This window comes from Capsella rubella, unplaced genomic scaffold, assembly GCF_000375325.1.
Source record: "Capsella rubella cultivar Monte Gargano unplaced genomic scaffold, Caprub1_0 scaffold_6, whole genome shotgun sequence".
Lineage (NCBI taxonomy): Eukaryota > Viridiplantae > Streptophyta > Magnoliopsida > Brassicales > Brassicaceae > Capsella > Capsella rubella.
In genome coordinates, this window is record NW_006238918.1 from 2,495,061 (window position 1) to 2,517,935 (window position 22,875).

Below are 22,875 nucleotides of genomic sequence, written 5' to 3' on the forward strand. Positions count from 1 at the left end.
CTCAATATTAAGGCAAAAGGTAAGAATCGCTTTGCCTATATGTTTGTATACACACGCACAGATACATATACACACACATACACGCCTTGATATATATATATGTACGTACATGCGTGAATGTGTATGTGTTCATAAGAATTTGAGTTACTGTAGCAGAGATTCTAAATCTTGAAATAGAAAGATAGAAAGAGAGTTTTACAACAATATTCGTACACGTTCGATCATAATCATTCACTGACCTGACCTGCAAAAAAACATTATCTTTCATTATCAGTGAAGGTTCAATACAAATAGTCGAGTACCAGATCTATCTTTCATTCAGAATAACTTACGAACTAAGAAGACGTTGAAGACAATAATCATTTATCAACGCCTACATCAAGTCCTTTAGAACCCATCATCACATTTGAATCGATTTGCTTATCAAATTTCCTCTTTCTCCTTTCTTCAAATTCTTGGTATCCTTCCATCTATATCCGTACATATATTAAGTTATGTCACAAGACACAATTCGAATAACTTTAAGTAGCTTTCTTCGAGGTTATTGACTTACCAGCTGAAACTGATCCATGGAAATGGGATTGTTATGCAAAGAAAGATTTTGCAGACTCTTGCAATGTATCAGCAATCCATCTGGAATCTGCAAAACCATCAGTGTTATAGATTTCACAGTAAGAAGACAGTGATCCAACAAGCTGGAAGAAAAAAGGTAAAAGGATGACTGAACAAATCAAATTTCAATTGTCTACCTGGTTCACTTGATTATTGTCTAAACAAAGCGACTTCAACTGAACCAGATTGCATAGTGATGCAGGAAGCTCTTCAACAACGTTATCTGCAAGGCTATCCCAAATTACGATTAAGATTTGACGAAATAACAACCAGAGAAAATAAAACTAATCATTTGATTCCCAAAGACTTTGAAAGTTTCTGAATGTGCAAACAAACAAATAAAGGTTCGAAATAAACAGAATCTAAAAGGTGAAAATAGAAACATACCATTAGCCTGTATTTCTTCTAAAGAAGCACAGCTCCCTACTGATTCCGGAAGGGATTTCAATCTATTATTTGAGACATTCAACAGCACTAGCTGCATTTGACAAGAAATTGCAAATTAGTTATTTCAGGCAGATCCTTGAGATATGCTTTGGTAAATGAAGTCACTTACATTGCGCAAACTACCAATAGTATCGGGCAAGTATATGAGCATATTTCTGGAGATAGAGAGTTGTTCAAGCCTTACCAACTGACCCACTGGACAACAAGCAAGCAAATATAACCTTAATAAAGATACAAATTGTTTTTAGATGAACAGAAAAGAATAGCTGTAAACAAAGAGAATTCTTCTCACATTCATCAGGCAAACAGCTGATGCGGTTTCCATCAAGCATCAAAACTTTGAGAGCTTGAAGTTTCCCTAGATTCCCCGGAAGGCGCTCAACTAGATTATCAGCTATCAACTGTCAAAATTCAGTATGATGGGAAAGAGTCACAATCCACAGCAAGTACCAAGAAGCATTCTATCATAGCAACGATGAATCTAAGAATATTGTACAGAGAGTCAAAGTTCTCTAACCAGACGCTGCATATTGATTAGCTTGCTGATTTCTCCTGGTACATCAGCTGCAGAAATGATCAAATAGCACCAAAGGTCATGGTCAACAACTACTACTCTATTTCAATCGAAATTAAAAGAGAAAGAAAGCAGAAGCCATACCGATCTTATTATGTGTTAGATCGAGTGTTCGCACTGCTCTCTCCATTTCAATGACTTCATCAGGAAACGCCTGCTCAACAAAACCAAAACCAAAACAGGACAAGAGAGAATCAGACAATTACAGTGTAAGAAAATCCCCAAACGAAACCCTAACCAAATCCATATGATATGATGCAGTCCTAACTGAACCAAACCAACAAAGTTTGGTGCTTTTCGTCTAATAAAACTAAGAAACCCCCTCAATCATTTCTATCTCTTTGGTAGACGAGAGACCAAACCCAAAACATAAAAAAATCTCTACAAAATGATATGAATACAAAAGGTTTATGTATGGAATACCATAGAGGTTGTACGATGAGCTAACCTTCAATTTGGAGTCGCGGAGACCAACAATGCCGGTAGATCGCCACCGCGAGATCCGATTAGCCTTAGAACCTCCAGCTGTATTGCTCGCGCAACACCCCATTTCTTTTGCGTGTTCACGATGATTCTTCGTCGATCGTCGCAGTAAGATTCTTTTGATTCGATGATTATATAATAATGGAAAGAAAATCTCCAAACCCAGAAAGTTTCAAAGGAATTAGATTGCCAAAAGACTTTTTTTGGTCAAAACTTTTCACGAATTTGTTTTGAGGTTTTAGGTGAGGGTCAAGGTTCGCGGGTCATATATATGAAATTGTAAAGAAGCCTGATTTTTTTACCTTAAACACACACACACAAAAATAAAAATAGAAAAGTAAAAAACACAAAACAAAACCTAAATTGGTACTCGAAAACCGGTAGGTAAAAAACTCAGCCATCGATCCTCGACGGGTTTCACTACGCCCAAAGACTCATTTTGTCGAGTCTATGGGTTCCTCGAATGTAAATTACAAGATTGCTTTTTGGTATTCGTGATTTACTGAAGTTACCAAAGACTCACTTTCGAAAAAACCCCTTTATTGGATTAAACTTGCCTTGTCTTCAATCTTAGATCATTACAGAAATTCCCGAGACCACCCTCTTGAATCTTTAATTTACACAAGAGACCTTTTTTAATAACAGCCAAAGGTTATGAAGTTTTAGAGCCAAACATGAACATCAAAGTTTTAATTACAAGAAGTTTCGTTTGTTTCTTTTTTTGTGCGTTAACCCCTTCCTCAAGCAACTGCAGGCACACATGGTACTGATCCAATGGAATTGTCGGACAAACCTTATTTAACCGATCTAGTCCCCCATTTAATAAATCAAATTCAGACCGGAAAATCAATTTGATATGACAGGGAAAATGTGTTGTCACAAACTAAGAACAGAGTTCATCTACATACATACATGATTCTCCTTAAAATTATATTGATATATATATATATATATGAAATAGAACCCATTACATATAATAAATACAAGAAAAAGAGAAATAATTTAACAAGCTTTGTATCAGTTTCATTCATGTAACTCTTAACACTACACTATGAGAACACCCAAAAATCTTGGAACCAGAATCCATTTGTTGGTTCCTTTTCCCCTTTTTTCCTAATTCCACACAATAATCCACATTTTGCATTCAGCAACTTTCGATCTCGGAAACCATCCAACTTTCCTTTGTCAGACAGTGGTATGAGATATGTAAATACACATTTTGTAAACACCTAACGATGAGACAATAAGTCAATAACTAACCATTGATAGTTGGCTGGTTGTTGAAGAGAGAAGGCTTTTGTCTTTTGTCTTTTCTTTTCTTTTTTTTTTTCTTGTTTTAAGTCAGCCGTAGAGCCATTTCTTGAAGCAGTGTTCGTTTCTGTGAAGCGTTTATCACTTGATTGGTTTCTGCATTCTCTAGAACATCTGTGATTATAGCCGCTGCATGACCCAGTGGCTCCTCCGCAGCTCTCTTTAGCATGAAAGCCTGTTGCAAGTGGAGGTAAGCCAGAGATAAATATCAATTTAACCAAAAAATGTTTCGAGCTTTTAGCAGAATCACGAAAAACAAGAGACTACTAGTTTGAATCAAAAATATTAGTTAGGGTAGTTGAGTGAAGAACCTGGCCATGGTGAGATATGGTTAAGGTACATGGTTGCTGAGACCATGGTTCTCCATCAATTTGCACAGGTAAAGGCGCACAAAGTTGTATCTTGACTGATTGCCCCTGAGCTAGCCTTCTCGCACGAGACAACCCGACCTGAAGATGTGAAAACAAAAAGAAATCAATCGACCTTAGTTTTCAGGTTACTGGTCATATTTTTCTACAATACAAATAAGATAGATAGCAATTATAAACCTGAAGCTTTCCAAGGTGCCATGTTCCAGATATACTCACGACTTCCACTATCTTGTCATGCATAGATTGTGGATCAAAGTTTTCATATGTTTCATCTTCGTTCTGCCATAAATCCACCCCTCCCATGTAACTTCCAATGTTTGCAACAAGTATTCCTTCCGCATCCTTCAAAGATTTAGCATATAGAAGTTTGAGCATTAATTATCATGCGGGTTCATCTGTAAGGTATCTTTGACTCACCTCAGGAACCTCGATGTCAACACCATCCACCTCAACGCGAACTTGCCAAGGGAAATCTTCAAATGTTCTGTCCATTATACTCCTTGCACCTTCTCTGGCATAGAGAACTTTATTCATAAACTGCACACGGAGACCAAAAAAATATCAGTTTCACGGACGAAAGATTAACAATACAGCTTCTCTGCAATGTATGCCGGTTAAATCATGATTATGAAATGTAGAAATATAGTTGTCCTGAGGTCAATTTTTTTTTTATCAATTCATGTTTATTTGGTTACCTGGCTATAAAATCTCTCTGGATTCTCTTCCCTTAAATTGTGAATCTCAAGGGCGACCTTCGCATCACACCCGACCCCTGTCAAGATTAGCAAAGTTGGCAACAAATTATAGGCTATGGGTTTCAAGATAGTAGTCATTTCATTTATAAGGATAATAATATACAGCGGGAATGGTTTAAACTAGCCCTCATGAAAAGACTATATAGATATCAAATGCAAATTGTCATGTTAATAGCAAATAAGTTTAACCCAGAGATGAGTCCACATAAGAGTATAATGTACGGGATAAATGTTGCAAACAGAAACTTAAGGACTCTGGAACTGAATTCAGATAGGTTGAATACAAATTAAACATCCCCACTACTTCAAAGGTTAGCAACCTCACAAATAATCACAACAATATTGAAAGCAAAGCTTCGTATCACCTAGAGGTTTTGAATTTAACTGACCTATATAATTGTTCATATATTTTGGCGGCTGGAGTTGCTTTCCTTGTTGATTCAAAATCGATATTTTCCAACGATCAAGGACAGTGACTGCAGCATGCTCTATGTTCTGTAGTACCGTAGACAAGCCTCCTTGTCTCTCAACAGAACCCAAACCACCACCCCAATTCAAAACTCGGGATAGATCATTCCCGGTTCCAGCAGGCAGAATAGCAACTGCAGGAGGAGAGACGAAATTCTGTTTCTCTATTGCATCTAAAACCCAACCAGCAGTACCATCTCCACCACAAACAAGAACTCTAAAGTGAGGAACCTTCCTGAAGAGGAAAAGTCCCACTTCTGGTCCCTGCACTGAACTCAATTCACAAACCTGCAAGAAATGGCTCCATCAATAAACTTAAAGACCACATATTATGAAAATGCATTGAATTGTCAACAGGTATAAGTCTGTAATGAACTCTACCTGCACAGGATTTAGAAGAAGATGAAGGCGTTGACGAAGAGAATCACCTCGTTGAGCACCACTCTTTTTATTAATAAAAACCAGCAACGGTCTTGCATCTGAAGGCAAATCAGTTAGCTCATACTTAAGTTTCGACCTTAGTGCCAGATATTCCTTCTGACCAAAAGACCCGCTTCTCTTAACACTTGGCTTCTTTTCCAGCTTGCCATTACTGTCACTGTCCCCGTGAGAAGAATCCCCATTCATAACACTGATAGAATTTTCAAGCATAGCATGGGAGCCGTTAACAGTTGGACCTGTGTCAGCTGTGCTTTCTGTCGATTCATCGCAATTGCTACCACTATTACCTGTGTCAGCTGAAGTTTCATTAGCTTGCTTATATTTTTTGCTTTGACTCCTAATACTGGCAAGGGCGGTTGATGCAAGTTCATTAGCACCATGAGTGATAGAGCTCAGAAATCCTCCAGAGGGATTCCGTGTCAGTTCCTTAACGTAGAGAGGGCACAATATTAACCTTCTAAGCGGGCCTAAATCACAAATGTCACCTGTTTCATTTGACATGTTACTGTGGCAGTCAACATGCACAAGACGTTGACACCACAAGCAGCACCATATAGGAGAACCTCCAAGAAAAGAGCTACTACATGACTCGTCACAGTAGCTACAAAACGAGGAGTCATCAGGCTGATCAGCCCCTTCCGTCCACCGCACTGCCCACTGGTGCACCACATGCTCATATCCAATCATGGAGACACATTTGCAATCTTTATGCGCAATTGAAGAACAGTTAAAATGTGCTGCTGCTCCACAGATTGTGCACCTGTGGAAATAACTTTCTGAAGCTACAATTGCCTGCGATGGCGACATAGACTTGAAGCATACGCAACAGTTTAAGTTTTTTGCACGAGATATAGGGTCGACTTCCCAGCTATGTGGGGCAACAGGAACCGTATGTCGTGCCTTTGGGTTTTTCTTTGACCTGGCTATGGCTTTTGTCCAACTTAAGTTGATATTTCTTCGCCATTGAAAAGCAGTGTAGGCGATGGTCAAAATACCAACAAGGGCAGCAACAAAACAAGAGAACATTAAACCGCGAGACTCAACCGAGTCAACTGGATTCTTGCTGTTCCAACTAGGAAAGAACATCCCCAGTTCTCCATCGTCCTCCATTTATCTATATTGCAACCCTACAAGTATGGAAACCCCTGAAGTTCCAAGCCGACTAGAAGCCCCACAAGATTCCTGTCTTGATCAGGTCCACACACAGGTCATAAAATATGCTTCAGCAAACTCCATATCCTCATCATCCATCAAACATGGATACACTGAGAACAAGCTATATGGCAGACGACAACGACCACACTTCAACTATATAAGAATGAAAAACTCTTCTATATGTCAAAAAAAAAAAAGTACCTGTCACCCAACCATATAAACACGTTAGAAACAACAGTTTTCATAAGAAACATTGCATCGCAGAAATCCACTTTGATGAAAAGTGTAAACATAAAGAAAAGCTCACTAGTAGAAGTATAATTGTTTAGCCATTATCTTTAGTCAGATTCTAAACTTAATTAATTGTATTTGACTCAGATTCAGACTTCAATCAAACAATCTCAATGAAGCTTGGACAACACCAATATAAAACTTGATCAAGTTCCTATGTTTGATACACATACTCTGCTCTCCATCCGGCAATATTATAAGAGCAAAACAAACCTTTAAGCTTGCATTTATAAACCAAAAAGAAAAAATGAGCTCAAGTAAGAAAAAAAAAACTCAGATCACAAAATTCCAAAATCTCCAATAAAAAGTAGACACAAACTGCAAAAATCCAATGGAAATCAAAAGATTGTAGTCTGGAATATAAAATAAAAGGGGAGGGGAACCCTAACCTCCAAAGGCGATAGAGAAGAAGAGATGATCAAATAAGAGAGAAACCCTAGACAGATCGAGGAAGCAAAGCGATGAGAAGTAGACAAAAGAAACCAGAATCGAACGCACCAAGCACGAAGCTTTTTTACTCCACAAAACAAAAAAAAATTCCCAAAATCCAGACTTTTTTTATTTTTTCCTTTTGTGATTTTGAAAAAGCAGAGATGCTGCTCTCTCTCTCTCTTTCTCTCGAGTTTTTATAATATTAATAATTAAAATCCTAAGTTTTGATTTATTCGATCGGACTATATAAAATAAATAATTATGGATTATGAAAGAGAAAGATTCTGGGCGAAGAAGAAGGTTAATCTATGGCATCCGTTTTACACGGCTCGGCCACGTAGGATAAATGATGAATCTCGAGTTTCAGATAGCCACGTGGCTCGAACCTTTTAGTGTCGGCAAAGGGCCCAGGAGGCCCATTATTGTCATGGCACGATTTTGGAATTACCCCTTCAGCTTCTATGACATTGACCCACTTACAAAATAGAAAACAAAAAGAAAACAATGTGAATTATTCTTTCTTTCCTTTTTTCTTATAAATTAAAAAAAAGGAAATCTAACAAATCTGGTTTTTGTGGCATGGCTTCTCATCCAATGTGTGTGAATTGTGATATTTGGTAAGATATTGGAACAAGAAAAACAAAAAAAAAAGGACAAAAATAAGAGAGGGAAAATTTAGGAGAATATTTTCCATCTTTAGTAATTCTTTTACTTGACTGATTTAACTTGAAAAACATAAAAAAAAAAAAAAATAGAGTACTACAAATAGAATAATTGTTTTTTTTTTCTTCTTCTATATCATTACTACTTAGTACTAGGCATGTCAATCGGGATAGCCCGGCCCGGCCCGACCCGAAACCCGTAAAGCCCTCATATATGTGAGCCCGGCCCGGCCCGGCCCAAAAAATTTCCGAACCTATATTTCAAAGCCCGGCCCGGCCCTAACAGGGCTACAGGGCTTTTCGGGCTTTTTTGGGCTTTATTTACCGATAAAAAAATCAATTTCTAAGTTCATAATAGTTTTTAAAAAACTATATTTAAAGGTCTACTATAAAAATAATGCATCAAATTTTAAATAATTTATCAATATTCAATAAAACTAACTTAATTTAAGAGAAAAAAATAAAAGCCAAATAAACTATTTACACTTTAACCCAATAAAACATGGAACTAAAATACTTTAAAGTATAAGATAGAGTCAAATTTTAATAGATATTTTGATGATTTCAAAATCATGATACTTATATATATTTAGTTTTAGCTTTGTATAAAGATTTTAAAAGTAATAAGTAAGACTAGTAAGTAAATATAAAAAGTATAACATTAATCAAATCTTTTAATCAAACTAAAATATTCAAAAAATTCAAAATATATTTGTATAAGGGCTTTTCGGGCCGGTCCGAGCCCGACCGGGCTAAGCCCAAAAAACCCTTTAGCCCGAATGGGCTTAGCCCAAAAGGCCCGGTTTTTTCTGAACATATATATTTAAGCCCGAGCGCTATGTTTTTCAGGGCCGGGCCAAACTATCACGCGGGCTTTAACCCTAATTGACATGCCTACTTAGTACTTACACCCCAAATGTTTTGACTGTATGGGTTTGTCACATGAATTTTTGTAAATGGCAAAAAATACCTAGGCGAATAAATTAGATATGTTGATATGCCCTTATTTGACTGTCATATTAACATTTAGTAAGTAAAACATGTGTTGATGTGTAAGTTAATATGATTTTCAAGCCAATACATTTTATTGTTATATTTTATGGAATTATGATTTTAAAAGTATATCTTATCAACAAATTTTAACAAACAGATTCAAGAACACACATTCTTATAATTGTTTTGGGCATACTGTAGGTGGTACATTAAAATAGATTGTCCAAGTAAAAGCCAAACAAAGTCCCCCATCACCACAACGTGTGAAGAGCTTTGCGGCATGAGTTTGAAAAGTATATGTCAGCTTTCTCCTACTATTAACATATATGCTCGACCTTTGGATCAAATATGTCTCACTCATCTTCGAACTATCTAATCCTCTACAGTCTTGTAGTAGTTCAAAAGTTCAACTCCTAAACATGCTCTTTTCCCATGGTTGGTAATTTCGTGCTTGCTGTATTGTATCGAGTGGCGCACTTTACCAGTAATATATATTTGAGTTACTATTTTTTTTTTTTTTAACAAACTTATGAGTTACTGTACTATTTATATTTAAGTATATAAGACAATGTTTTACCATCGAACTGATAAGTTTTTTACAATTCAAAAAAACAAAAAATTGCAAAAATGTATTTACTAGTTTGCATACATAGTTAACGTGCTCTAACCATCTAAGTCATGATGGTTTTATTACTTTTTCTTCATCGCGCTATCATTAGCTCGGTTCAATATGGAACATTTCCATCACAAATATCGACACGACTATCATCATATCATGACACCCAGTTATGTATGAAATGTATAAAACACGACTTACATCATTTTAAAAATATCTTAAAACCGCAATTTGCATGTACATTCAGATAATTTTCTTATATATAAAAAACTGTTTTCATATAGATAAAACAACATGTATGAACTCTACAGTTTCGAGTTTTGACATTTCTAATTAATAGACTATCTCTTAACAACCTTCTGTTATTACAAAAAAAAATATGCCATGACCTAAAGTCAAAGTTTAGATGTCCCTTCAAAAAATGGACACTTAGAGCACAGGTACAGCAATATATATATATATATCACCAAAGATTTGGAAAATCTAGTATGTAATACCATAGATTTTGAGTAGGGCAAAAGTGGGAGTACTGAATCAATCTGTTACGTTGTTCTTTTTCAACACTAGTCACTTCTTAAGCCAAAATAAAAAAAATAAAAAAAATATATGTAATCATTTTTTTTAGTCATATCGCCGAAGCTAGGTTAATGTACTGCGCCTCACGGATCTCGAGGCTGGAAAGAAGTGTAAATAAACAAAAGTAAACCAAATCGGACGGTACATATTTACTGACAAAATGAAATTATGATGCTGAGAGTAGTAGTAGACATCGTCATCGGCTCTTCTTTAGACATATCAAATCTGTTTCTTATTACCGAATAGTAATATATATACACAGCCAAACACATCTACACCACTTTCTTCTCTCCGCAACTTAAACTACCTCCAATGGCTTCTTCTTCTTCCGATGATCCGGCTCCGGAGAACGACGAAGTCACCGTCTTTGCTAGACAACCTCCGCACCCAACGTCACAGTTCTTCCTTCCTCACAATAGCTACTACTTCTGTGCCCCACCGTCCATATACTTCATCTCCGGCGGCATCCTCCCTCACCTCCCTCCTCCATCTATATGGGTGTATTACCCTCTTTGGTGTATTCACCCTAACACGAACCGGTTTGTGCCTACACAACAACTTCCCCCAAACCCTAGCCACGAGCTCACTCTTCCACCGACTAGTAGCAAGAGGTTTTTTAGCCGGAGAAGCTATGGACGAGGTAAGAAGGTAACATCGGCTAAGAAGACATCAAACGAACTTGAATCTAATGGCGAACACATCACTACCGTCATGCTTCGTAACATACCAAACCGATACACGTGCGTAACTTCATATTAGTCTCTAATTATAATTCCTTCATAACCAGAAGATTAATTATATATATGTTAGCTTTTAGACCGTGTTATTTAGCTTAGTTTTTTATTTGCGGTGATGATTTTCGGAAACTTTATCAATGGTTAACAACATTTGCAGGCGAGAGATGATGATTGACTACATGGATAAGCATTGTGATGAAGCTAACGAAAGTGATAAAAATGAAGAGTCACCAATCTCTGCGTATGATTTCTTGTATGTCCCTGTAGACTTCAAGTAAGTTATAAGGTTTTACAACTAATCGTTTTATTTATCTCATTATCGATAATCATTGAATATATATGCTTATCAACTTAATTTTTGTTTTGCTTTCATGAATGTATTTTGTAATATAACAACTAGTCTTACCTGTTTGATCATAACATTACCCAAATGAATGGTACCAAATCATACAGGACTAAAATGAACAAGGGGTATGCATTCGTGAACTTTACAAATGCAAAAGCAGTGCCAAAGTTTAAGGCTGCTTGTAACCAGAAGCAGTGGAGCCATTTCCATTCATCAAAAGTGCTCGAGATTACTTCTGCTAGGATTCAGGCTAGTCTCCACTCCTATACCTCTTACGTATATATACACATATCTGCATACGTTATCTTATACCAACCGTATTGTAACACTTGCGTAGGGAAAAGATGAGCTGGTGAGACGCTTCCAGAATATGGCATATCCGGATGAGGCGTATTGTGCAGTATGTTTCAGCCCAGCAAGAAGAGGTGGGAAGAACGTGGTTCAAACCAAAATGGTTGGCAAATGCACCGAACCAATGAGCTCGGTTTAGTCTTATTATATATTTAACGGTTATGCATAATAAAAGTGTATGCGATGGTGAACGTGGAACTAGGATGGAAAAGAAAAGACTCAGACACCGAACCAAATCCAATTGAAAACAAGGAAAGGTTTAGGTTTGGATTTGGTTTTTGATGTGTGTGAGTTTTGTCTTTTAGTTAGTGTTATCTTTTAGAGTCTACATGTTTCTCTGATCTCTCTATCTTGTTGAACTCTTTATGTTTAATATATATAAATATTTTATATCGTTTTCTCTTTTTTATTTTTTGTGTGCTATGATACGTTACCTCAGTTTCAGAAATTTGGTTGAATTTGTATGTGAAAATCGAATCATCCGTCACAGTTAGATCTTTTTTTTACATGAAGATTTTTGTTTACAACCAATTAAAATTTGTAATGAAGTAATCTTGGAAGGTGATTGCATAAGTAAAAAGACTAACAACATAGAAAAAATATAACTTGACTGATACTAGGATTTAATTTTCTATAACAAAGATGGATATTCTAGAGTCTAGACATTAGAAAGTTTTGGACGAAAAGCGTTACTTATTTTGAACTTGCATTAATATAATAATAGCTGGAGAATATATCATAGAAAGGTACGTAGCGTTTTTGTCGTTGTATATATAAAAACCTAGTATAAGACCCTAAAGCCTAAACTGGCGCAACCTTTACAGAATCCAGTTTTTGTTGAGCCGAAACCATCATTGTTGGCAGGCTTGGGTGACGGTAGTTTTTCTGCAATAGGATAATCTACAGCTACTTACTCAAAAAAACTTCGTTGTTTCTTGGAGCATGGAGCCGAGAGAAGTGACACAGAAGATGTGTACATATTGTGCGGGGACTGTCAACAAAATAGTGACCAAAAAGGTTTCTTTGTAATATAGCATCTCTCTCGTTCTCGTATCTTCTTCTTTCTATCTCCCCCTCTCTCATTTTCTTTCTACAACTAGCACGCACTCTTTAACAATATAAGTCAATAATATAGTCTTAGAACAAAGCCAAAAACAAGATAACTAGACAATTCAATAAAAATATTTGTTTCAGGACTTTAATTTGTATATAGATAAAAAAAAACTAGATATTACAAAACAAAATAAAAAAACTTGTTTTTGTTTGGAGAACTGTAACTGTACAGTGTCCAGTAGGTATTACTGAATGAGTAATTTTTACAAAAAGATTATAAAAAGGGGGAAATCCAAATGGGTATGGGGCACACAGTACACGCTGAGTTAACCCGTCTTGGACAGCCCTAATGTCATCATCATCACTACACTTTTAAGTATGAGAGACTTTTCTAAGTAAAATTGGTCCCTTCAAAACCATGGAGCCAAAGATAACTCTAATCATTACAAGCCGAAACAGAACAAAGGAGAGACTGAAACTCTACAGCAAGTGAAGTGAACCCACTCCAAGAACTATCTCAGCAATTAACTCTTTTGAGATAGTTTGTCACAAGTTTAGGGTTTTGCAGCTGGACTCGAGGTCTCGAGCCATTTACCAATCAGCATTACTAAAAAAGATGTCAAAGTGCTGTGTCTCTGACTCTCTCTTGCTATATATTGTATTTACGTAAATGAATCTAAGATACATGAATGATGAATCCCATTTTCATGGTTGGTTCATGGAACGTGGGAATTACTATTGTATTTGAAATTTAATCCCATCGTATTTTGTGCTATATATTACACAAGGTGGGAAACTATTGCAATTTAATCCTGTAATAAAAACGGACAAAACGATGTCGTATAGGTGTTTAGGTGGGTTTGGTTGTAATGGTCTTATCAGTGGCCCACACTAGAACAACAACTCTGGGTCTATGAACCCTCTGCCTTCGGAAGAGAGTTTCAAAATCTAACGAACCAACTGCTTTGGACCCGAGCCTCCGGTACCCGAACCTCGGTTTTGCTCCTCCTTCGTTCGCCGTTGAATTTTTTTCCGCACTGCTCTCTCTCTCTCTATCTCGATCATTTTATCTCTCTCTCTCTCTCTCTCTCTGTCTCTTCCCCTGATTTCGTTAATTCTTGAATTCGAAAACCCTAAACTTTTTTTTTCTTAAGAGAAATTGAGGAAGGTTAAAAGAAAAAAGGAAAGCTTTTCTTTTTTTCAGGTTCCCATTTGTTGTGTAAGGCTAAACGTGACACAAGCCAGTGTGTAAGTTCACATCTCTCTGTCTCTTGTTTTTTCCTTCCATTGTCGAAACCCTAACTTTTGTAGATATTTGTTAAAAGGAAATGATTTTTTTTTCCACCCAAATTCTTGGGAAGTATCAGTAGGAAGTGTCTTGTTTGAGTTGAATCCTCGGTTGTTGTAATAATGTTCATGTTAACCTGAGCTTCGATTTTGGGGTGAGATTGGTTTCTGGCAATTTTGATCTCAAGTGGGTTCTCGGGATTTCCATGAAATTTCTGTAAATTTGCTAAATTAGCTCACTTTTTGTCAGCTGCCATAGAGGGTTTGTAGCGGTGAAATGGGATTTTTTCAGCTAATTTTTGTTTTTTATTTTGTGTGACGTTTACTGCAATTGAACTCCTTAGTTTACTGAAATTTCCTGCATTGAGTGTGTTTTAGTTTCAGACGCTGAGTTGAGCTTAGGCTTTGGAACCTTAGACCCAGTGTACGGTTTTATATTTAAGGAAAATGTTCTGATTCAGCTTTTCTCATAACCTTGAGGGCGTTGCATCGATTCTAGAGTTTAAAATCTTGTCCGATCGTTTTCATTTCATGTGGTTCTGTTTCCTATTTGCATAAATAACATTTCTTTTAGCTTTCTTCTGAACCAATTCTATCGTAATGTTATTGTTTCACATTTTGGGTTCAATTTTAAATTCTGCAGTGTCTGTTTTGTTTGTTTAACAGGAAAATCTATGAGTGCTCAGAGCATGTCTGTTGGAGGTAGCTCATGAATCTCCGGAAAAAGGTGTTGACATATTCTGTTGTTTACATATTCGAATTTCTTATCAAAGGAGGCACAACATTGAACTCATTTCTGTTTTCCTTTCCAATCCAGACATATATAACTATTATTTATAGGAGCTGAATCTATGCCTGGAAACGAATTTGGGGAGAAGATCCACAATTTCTTTGGACAGGAAGGCCTATCCCAAGACCAGCGCCAGCCTCAGGTTGTTGACGGAAGCTGGTCCGGTTTTAGTAATGGTTTAGTCAGCAACCAGAGGCAGATAGACCCATCCCTTATTGCCAATCTGAAGAGTTATAACACGCAACATTCTGGTATGGATTTTTTTTCCTTATGACAAGGAATTCCACAACTTCTACTCATTCATAACTACATATGTTGTTAGCTTTTAAACATCGCTTTCTTTCTTACTCCAGTTGATCCTCAGAGAAGTCAACCAAATTCACAGCATGGTTTGAATTTTACTCAGCAACCTGTAAGGTCCGAGATCTCTAGAAGTTTGTTGCAAGAACACCAACAACTCGCAAATGGTTACATGCATGGGAATCTTGGGTTGCCGACAATGCCAAATGGGGCACATTTTTTGGGAATGGATGTAGAATCTAGTAGGGATAGGTTATCAGCGAGGGGCTTTACCCCAGAACTCCGTAAAAGTCCTATGAGGTTTGAGATGGAAGAATCTCCGGTTAATTATGAGTTCTTTGGTGGTCAACAGCAATTAAGCACACAGCTCCCTGGCATGCTCCATCCCTTGCCAAGGCAGCAGATGACATTCAATGATATGCAACTACTAAAGCAGCAAGTTATGGCTAAGCAAATGCATGAATATCAAATACAACAACATCTTCAAAAGCAACAGCTAGAGGCCGGGCAGCTCAATTCTCTGAATTTAAATGCTGTCAACAGAAGTCGCTCAAGTGATAATCAATCTCATCCGTTGATTAATGGCATTCCTCTTCAGGATGCGTCTAGTAATTGTTGGCAGCCTGGTACTATGACAGGAAATACAAACTGGATGCATCGCGGCATCTCGCCAGCTGTTCAAGGTTCATCCAGTACGGTCATGATTAACCATGAGCACGGCCAGGCGCCACAATTTGAACCTTCCTTGTACGGTATGCCCGTTACTGGGACAAATGCACCTCAGAATGCCCTTTCTTCCGTTCAGATGAACAAGTTAGCTGCGCAGCATGGTTCTGCAAACAGGAGTTCCTCTCTCACAAATCAGCCAACTTCATTTCTGAATCAAGGTGATGTACGGGACAGTCATATGCTCCCTAAATCCACATACCAGGATAGAGTATTATTCTCCCATACATCAGTTCCAGATTCAAATAATAGGTCCGATTTCGAAAATTTCCAGCAAGATGATTCCCGCGAGAGGAGTATTTCAGTGCAGGAGAAAATTGGTCAGATGGAGGGTTCTGAAACATTAGAAAATTCATCTATGAAAGTGCCTGAAAATAATGCATTGCAGAAGTCTTCAACATTAGATCCCACTGAAGAAAAGTTTCTGTTTGGTTCGGATGACAATTTGTGGGAGGCATTTGGAAACAGCACTGATATGAGCTTGACAGGAAATCTTATCTCCAGTAGTTCTGACCTTTTTGACGCATGCCCGTCCTTGCAAAGTGGGAGTTGGAGTGCTCTTATGCAATCTGCTGTAGCAGAAACATCCAGTGATGACGCAGGAGTACATGGATGGACTAACAACAATACTGGCACACATACGAATTCTCATACTGGCAGTAGAGCCCAGGATTTGCCTGCAAAGGCTTCAAACGTACCAAGTAAGAGACTCCAGAGTGATTCCACTCGGGCAGCTGTTGAACATTTGCCTGGGAAGGGAAATAAATTTTCAGATCATGGCCTATTGGAGAAGCCAATGGCTCAACTTAGTCACATGACTGGAAATATATTTAATTCTTCTAGTTCTGGTACTGATGAACAGAATAATCCGTGTTCTATTCAAAATAATGAGAACATTGAAGATAGATTTGGTATCTGGAAGGCTACGTCTAATCAAAATATAGCTGCTCAGGTTGAACTTAAGTATCACTCCACACAAAATCCACAACCGCAAAGGGATAGCTACGGACTCAGCATTGCCGGGGCAGGAAACAGTTCTAATGCTTTGAGGGATGTTCAGGGAAATATCCCTCAACTGAAATCTGGAGACGGCAGTCAGATTCTTGAGCCATATACGAGTAATAATAGTGGGTCAAATGAAACGGTGAATGCCCGTGATTTTTCTCTGTTGCCTAGTGGAAGAGACGCACAATCTGGCCACGTTGGTAGTAGGCCTTCAATAAGTCACAAATTTCAGTTTCATCCCATGGGTAATATTGATGTCACCAATGAGTCTTGTCATGAAAAGATTTCTCATCTGTCACCCACATTGGAGCAGGGTTCTGTAGGAAACCAAGGGTATTTTGGGCAGTCCAAGTCTCTTGGTCAGCCGGCTATGAACATGCGAATAGACGGGGTAAATTTTATCAGTTGGTTTTAATCATGCTATGTTTTAGAAATTTGAATTTTTTCTGAACATTCTTTTGGTTTTTTTTTATGGTAGGGACATGTTTCACAAAACGAGTTGAATTGCACAAATGAGGCTTTTAATGGCATGGGATCAGATAATTCACCTAGTACATCTGCTTCAGCCGACAGAAGTGTTGATAGGTATAATCAAGTGAAGAGTACTTCGTCAAGGTACTTGTTCTTTTGGTTGAAAAAGTTTAAATTAAAATTATGTTTGCTTACACTATTCTCTTTTTGAACGCATTTTTGAAGTTATATAGCTAGTATGACTTCATTTTTTAGATGGTTTGTCAAGTAACTGACAGAGTTACCTAACTATGTCACCTTAAACTCTCATATGCTCGTTACTTTTCATCTAGGTGTGATCTCTGACACTGGTCATTAAGTAGCTCTTATTCCCTAATTGGTTGCAATCCGTGCTTTGCAATTGCCTTTCTTAACTTTTTTTCCTGTGCAGGCAGACTATGCTTGAGCTTCTTCACAAGGTGGACCAGTCACCAGAGAATTCATCGGAAACAAATGTTATTGGTATTTCAGAAGCAAATACCTCTGCAGACTATAGTGGTCAGTTCCGGCATAATCAGTCTTCTGCTTCTCAGGGGTTTAATCTACAGCTGGCACCTCCATCTCAATTAGCTCCCTCACCTGATAACATACAGTTTTCTCGGAATTCTTTCCAGCCATTGAATTCGTTACATAATGGCCCTGAAAAAGGAGGAACAAGTCAATCACGGTTTGCTCCATGGGGGTCTAATCAATCTTTTCCTCAGCAATCCACTCATCAGGGACCATTTCCTGGAATCCTAGGAGGATCCAACATAACCTCTGGTTTCCCTTATTCCAGAGGGTACAACCAAAATCAACAGATGCCTGTTGCTACTCGACAATCAGCTGCTAATCAAATAGTCAAATCATCATCTGAGTTTTCTACCCCTCAAGTTAAAGAAAGAGATGAGAGTAGTGACTTTGATCAACGTGGACATTCAGCACAAATACCTTCCCTGATGAATCCTACAACCCACAACATAAAAGGAGGTTTAGCCGAAGGATTTCCTATGCTGTCTGCTTCTCAGCCTGTGGTTGTATCCAGTTCGCCTCAACAAAGTTACTTTTCTGGTATTATGTCTAACTCACCAGCTGGTATTTCAGCTCTGCAACATCGGTTTTGGAACAAGCCATCTAAGCCTCAGTCAGATATTTTACGGCCACATCCATTGCCCAGCAACAACATTGCAGTTACCTTCTCAAGGCAGGAGAAGACTAATCAATTATCTTCCCAAAATGGAGGAGACTTGCCTTTAAGTGGGAGAGACATGGTGAATATGCATGAGTTACAGAGTGAAGATACGGGTGCAAAACAAACATCTGATGTTGGTCCGATGTTCTCCAGTATAGTGCAGGCCAATCATCAATCCTTTGACCACTCTCTTCCTTCAAACAACCTTCCAAAGGTAAGCTTATGTCACGATGAACAAATGGGTGGAAGTGGGGAGGGCGATGCACCCAAGATGACTATGAAGAGAGTTGAGAATAGTGCTGTTGATTCTCAAAAGGTAGCTCCCAAAGGGGAACAACAATCACCTTCAAGGTCTGATGGTTTAGTTAGAGATGGGTATAATCACATAACGAACCACATGCCCCATCTTGACCAAACTCTTTCTCAGAATTCCTCCACTAAGAACTATGCAGCCTCGGCTGGAGCAGATCATCCACAAATCAGTCCTCAGATGGCTCCATCCTGGTATAGTCAATATGGTACTTTCAAGAATGGACTGGTGCAACCCGTGAATGATAAAGGGAGATTAAATCCCTTAAAGATCGGAGAACAATTTTCTAATGTTGGGAGCTTGGTTGATGGTACACATTCTATTCAATCATCAAAGCAATTTAATATGCAGCAAATGTCAGGCTCCGCACCAGGAGTAAAGGTTCCCTCATCTGCTGAATCATTGCTTCATGATGCTACTGACATGCATTTAAATGTTGATAAACCAAAGAAGCGCAAAGCTGCCACATCAGAACTTTTATCCTGGAATAAAGTAGTTATGCAGGATCCTCAGAGGCTTAAGACGCTCAGGTGAGTGGCTTAATGAGCACTGATATTCCTAGTTCTTTTTCATACCTATTGCCGTATTTAACTTTATATGTATATTCTTTACAGTGAGAACGAGATTAACTGGGCCAGAGCAACTTATCGATTGGCTGAAAAAGTGAGTTTCCTCATTACATGTTTTACGCTGCTCTTTGTACAAAGTTGTTGAATAGTTGCTTATGTTCTCCCAGGTGGAATTTGAGACTTTACTTGAGGATAGCTCACCAATCAGATCAAAGAGAAGACTTATATATTCAACACAACTCATGCAACAACTATTTAGCCCGCCTCCAGCTAGGGTGATATCTTTGGTTGCTAGCTCAGATTATGAGTTTGTTGCATACACTGCTGCAAGAGCTGCGTTGGGAGATGCATGTAGCTCCAGTAGTACTAACACGAGTGAGCGCTTTTCGCCTCCGAACGATTCAAACCTGTAAGGATATTTTCTTTTTGACCTTGAAATGCTGGAGATTTTCCAAAGCTTGATGCGGAGTATTGAAATGAACCAATCCACTCTTATGTAGGTTTTCTGAGAGAAAAACTGAAAAAATCAGTGACCAGTACATCTCCAAAGCAGCTGAAGATTTCATTAGTAGAACGCGGAAACTAGAGACTGGGTTTGCAGGGTAAAAACCATAGATCTCTCTTGTAAATTAATTCCAGTTTGAACTGAGTACTCAATTTGGCTTGCTTGATCTCATGGAGATTTGGTCTTCTTGCAGGCTAGAAAATGGTACTACAATTCCAGACTTGAGAGTTGAAGTCCAGGACCTAGAGAGGTTTGCAGTGATCAATCGTTTTGCGAAGTTTCACCCACCAGCCTCATCTGTTGACCGGACCATGAATTCGCTTAGGTTACACCCTCAAAGATATGTTACCATAGCTCCAATGCCTCAGAATATTCCAGACAGGGTACAATGTCTATCTCTCTAACTATTGATGGATCCATAAATTTACTTTTTGGCCAATCTTCTCTTTTCATTGCTGTCATATATCTCTCGTCGCAAAATCTTTCTATTTTTTGGGTGGGTACGAGTAAGTTGGTCAGAATCCCGAGAACAGTGAAGGCCTCCATTGCTAAAACCTCAGAGATTTTCTACGAAATATGTAGCATTACTGTATGCATAATCACAAATATTGTAAGTCAAATCCCTTTCTATACTTTAGTAAAGAAACATCGCTCAGTAAAGTACCCGGACTAGGTAATAACACATATGGTTTCCAGTAAACACAATATAGCAAAATTGTTGAAAGTTTGACACAGCTAAGATTCTAAAGACCTCTCTCTTAAGTCATTGAGTACTTTGTCAAATCATTTATGCTTTAAGTCACTGAAACTTAACTAGAAGCTGGAACAGCGTTCGAGGTTTAGAAGGCAATTCTAATTTCTTCCCCTACCAAATCAAATATCCCATCCACCCTGTAACAAATACGCAACAATGGTTCATAAGAAATTAGTATGTGCTCAGAAGAGTAGAATCCGGGAATGACAATGGAGAAGCTGTTAATATATGACCTATGAGTCTCAATGTTTACCTCTGCAAGCCAAGTTGTCAAGTAAATCTGTAGGGTGAGAAGAAGTATTAAAAATTTACGATATGATGAAAGCAGAAAGCATTTTCTTGAGTCAAATCAAATCTCACACACCTGCAAAATTTCTGCAGTTGGCTGGTTGGTATGTGATAAAGAAGGAATACGAATATTATTTTCTTTTACTCTGGGGAGAACTGGTTCAGATACTTCCATGGAATATAAAGAACATTTGGTGAGATGATCAACTTCTCCATGGTAAAGCTCATCTGACCAACGGTTGTTGCCGGGTTGGGGAAACTTGGGAGCTTAAAGAGATCAGTTCCATTATGAGCAATCTCTGTTAATATGCAGAAACATATCAGAAGCTAAACTAGAGCCTAAGATATATATATATACGGAAAGAGTTAGGAAGATTATACCTTTAGCAATACTTCGCGTTTAAACATCTCCACAAGCTCCTCAGACGTCTTCTCTGTGTTCATATCAACATTGCAAGTACCAAAACTATCGTGTCTGGATCTTACCAAATGTAAAGATATTCCAAAAATTAAACACAGGAACGCCACCACAATCTCCAGCATCATCATTTGGTAAAATTTCGTCAAATCTTCTCCTGATCTTTGCTCTGTTAAGCTCGGTCATAGTTTTCTCCGAATCTTCTCTTGAGGCTATTTATCCACTCATCCTTTATGTTCTTTTCTTGTCTTTCAACGTAAGACAATATCGTCTGTCTTAGTTCTTTTGTCTATCTATCCCAATTTGTGTCCCAACCTGACTCTAGTCTTAAAGAAACCATTACAAAGAAGAAGAAAGCTTAAATACTAGACAATAAAGAGGTAATTGGGCTTAAACACTAAGCAAAGTCCAAGCCCAAGAAGGCCCACTCCTTTTCATATTGGTTTGTATCATGCTCCTCCTTCGCTCGCCGTTGAATTTTTTTTTCCGCACTGCTCTCTCTCTCTCTCTATCTCGATCACTTTATCTCTCTCTCTCTCTCTCTCTCTCTCTCTCTCCCTAACTCTCTCTCTCTCTCTGTCTCTTCCCCTGATTTCGTTAATTCTTGAATTCGAAAACCCTAAACTTTTTTTTTCTTAAGAGAAATTGAGGAAGGTTAAAAGAAAAAGGAAAGCTTTTCTTTTTTTCAGGTTCCCATTTGTTGTGTAAGGCTAAACGTGACACAAGCCAGTGTGTAAGTTCACATCTCTCTGTCTCTTGTTTTTTCCTTCCATTGTCAAAACCCTAACTTTTGTAGATATTTGTTAAAAGGAAATGATTTTTTTTTCCACCCAATTCTTGTGGAGTATCAGTAGGAAGTGTCTTGTTTGAGTTAAATCCTCGGTTGTTGTAATAATGTTCATGTTAACCTGAGCTTCGATTTTGGGGTGAGATTGGTTTCTGGCAATTTTGATCTCAAGTGGGTTCTCGGGATTTCCATGAAATTTCTGTAAATTTGCTAAATTAGCTCACTTTTTGTCAGCTGCCATAGAGGGTTTGTAGCGGTGAAATGGGAATTTTTCAGCTTATTTTTTTTTTTCTTTTGTGTGACATTTACTGCAATTGAACTCCTTAGTTTACTGGATTTCCTGCAATTTAGTGTGTTTTAGTTTCAGACGCTGAGTTGAGCTTAGGCTTTGGAACCTTAGACCCAGTGTACGGTTTTATATTTAAGGAAAATGTTCTGATTCAGCTTTTCTCATAACCTTGAGGGCGTTGCATCGATTCTAGAGTTTAAAATCTTGTCCGATCGTTTTCATTTCATGTGGTTCTGTTTCCTATTTGCATAAATAACATTTCTTTTAGCTTTCTTCTGAACCAATTCTATCGTAATGTTATTGTTTCACATTTTGGGTTCAATTTTAAATTCTGCAGTGTCTGTTTTGTTTGTTTAACAGGAAAATCTATGAGTGCTCAGAGCATGTCTGTTGGAGGTAGCTCATGAATCTCCGGAAAAAGGTGTTGACATATTCTGTTGTTTACATATTCGAATTTCTTATCAAAGGAGGCACAACATTGAACTCATTTCT

General features: G+C 37.9%; 4 protein-coding genes and 1 long non-coding RNA gene across 6 annotated transcripts; 2 read left to right on the top strand and 3 right to left on the bottom strand.

The window, feature by feature from the left end:
* Window positions 1–7: 7 nt before the first annotated feature.
* Window positions 8–2,387, bottom strand: LOC17884442 (plant intracellular Ras-group-related LRR protein 7). Its single transcript, XM_006289746.2, has 10 exons — window positions 2,082–2,387; window positions 1,718–1,787; window positions 1,577–1,623; window positions 1,352–1,460; window positions 1,169–1,254; window positions 1,000–1,090; window positions 750–835; window positions 554–640; window positions 333–470; window positions 8–244 (listed from the first exon to the last, which is right to left on the bottom strand). The coding sequence occupies exons 1-9, from the start codon at window positions 2,181–2,183 to the stop codon at window positions 360–362; spliced, it is 789 nt and encodes a 262-aa protein (XP_006289808.1). The 5' UTR covers window positions 2,184–2,387; the 3' UTR covers window positions 8–244; window positions 333–359.
* A 680-nt stretch (window positions 2,388–3,067) lies between these two features.
* On the bottom strand, window positions 3,068–7,502 carry LOC17883260 (diacylglycerol kinase 1). Of its 2 annotated transcripts, XR_002833219.1 has the most exons (9): window positions 7,298–7,502; window positions 5,403–6,818; window positions 4,943–5,309; window positions 4,494–4,570; window positions 4,216–4,335; window positions 3,976–4,140; window positions 3,739–3,876; window positions 3,377–3,602; window positions 3,068–3,296 (listed from the first exon to the last, which is right to left on the bottom strand). XR_002833219.1 is itself a non-coding variant. In XM_023780459.1 (8 exons), exons 2-8 carry the CDS (start codon window positions 6,570–6,572, stop codon window positions 3,453–3,455), a joined length of 2,187 nt encoding a protein of 728 aa, XP_023636227.1. In that variant the 5' UTR covers window positions 6,573–6,818; window positions 7,298–7,502; the 3' UTR covers window positions 3,068–3,452. The 2 variants fall into 2 exon arrangements, 1 of the variants encoding a protein (XP_023636227.1); XM_023780459.1 differs by having other exon boundaries at window positions 3,068–3,602.
* A 2,997-nt stretch (window positions 7,503–10,499) lies between these two features.
* Window positions 10,500–11,943, top strand: LOC17884550 (protein terminal ear1 homolog). Its single transcript, XM_006289533.2, has 5 exons — window positions 10,500–10,927; window positions 11,082–11,198; window positions 11,378–11,523; window positions 11,615–11,754; window positions 11,824–11,943. The coding sequence occupies exons 1-5, from the start codon at window positions 10,500–10,502 to the stop codon at window positions 11,941–11,943; spliced, it is 951 nt and encodes a 316-aa protein (XP_006289595.2).
* A 1,780-nt stretch (window positions 11,944–13,723) lies between these two features.
* Window positions 13,724–20,310, top strand: LOC17883987. Its single transcript, XM_023781584.1, has 10 exons — window positions 13,724–13,922; window positions 14,628–14,688; window positions 14,779–15,002; window positions 15,105–17,173; window positions 17,261–17,397; window positions 17,684–19,303; window positions 19,388–19,436; window positions 19,510–19,751; window positions 19,843–19,944; window positions 20,041–20,310. Exons 3-10 carry the CDS (start codon window positions 14,813–14,815, stop codon window positions 20,249–20,251), a joined length of 4,620 nt encoding a protein of 1,539 aa, XP_023637352.1. The 5' UTR covers window positions 13,724–13,922; window positions 14,628–14,688; window positions 14,779–14,812; the 3' UTR covers window positions 20,252–20,310.
* On the bottom strand, window positions 20,289–22,038 carry LOC111830160. Its single transcript, XR_002833526.1, has 4 exons — window positions 21,271–22,038; window positions 20,966–21,188; window positions 20,855–20,881; window positions 20,289–20,738 (listed from the first exon to the last, which is right to left on the bottom strand). It is a non-coding gene; the product is annotated as an uncharacterized LOC111830160 (long non-coding RNA).
* Between the last annotated feature and the right edge of the window lie 837 nt (window positions 22,039–22,875).

Bases quoted from the DNA above. Each gene is read 5' to 3' on its own strand.
- LOC17884442 (XM_006289746.2), bottom strand. From the start codon at position 2,183: ATGGGGTGTTGCGCGAGCAATACAGCTGGAGGTTCTAAGGCTAATCGG. The intron at 1,788-2,081 runs GTTAGCTCATCG...TTTGTTGAGCAG, and splicing joins TCCGCGACTCCAAATTGAAG to GCGTTTCCTGATGAAGTCAT. The intron at 1,255-1,351 runs GTGAGAAGAATT...CTTGTTGTCCAG, and splicing joins CAGCTGTTTGCCTGATGAAT to TGGGTCAGTTGGTAAGGCTT.
- LOC17883260 (XM_023780459.1), bottom strand. From the start codon at position 6,572: ATGGAGGACGATGGAGAACTGGGGATGTTCTTTCCTAGTTGGAACAGC. The intron at 4,571-4,942 runs GTCAGTTAAATT...TAATCTTGACAG, and splicing joins ATATATGAACAATTATATAG to GGGTCGGGTGTGATGCGAAG. The intron at 3,877-3,975 runs GTTTATAATTGC...TCACATCTTCAG, and splicing joins GGCACCTTGGAAAGCTTCAG to GTCGGGTTGTCTCGTGCGAG.
- LOC17884550 (XM_006289533.2), top strand. From the start codon at position 10,500: ATGGCTTCTTCTTCTTCCGATGATCCGGCTCCGGAGAACGACGAAGTC. The intron at 10,928-11,081 runs GTGCGTAACTTC...CAACATTTGCAG, and splicing joins AACATACCAAACCGATACAC to GCGAGAGATGATGATTGACT. The intron at 11,199-11,377 runs GTAAGTTATAAG...CAAATCATACAG, and splicing joins TATGTCCCTGTAGACTTCAA to GACTAAAATGAACAAGGGGT.
- LOC17883987 (XM_023781584.1), top strand. From the start codon at position 14,813: ATGCCTGGAAACGAATTTGGGGAGAAGATCCACAATTTCTTTGGACAG. The intron at 19,304-19,387 runs GTGAGTGGCTTA...TATTCTTTACAG, and splicing joins CAGAGGCTTAAGACGCTCAG to TGAGAACGAGATTAACTGGG. The intron at 19,752-19,842 runs GTAAGGATATTT...ACTCTTATGTAG, and splicing joins CCTCCGAACGATTCAAACCT to GTTTTCTGAGAGAAAAACTG.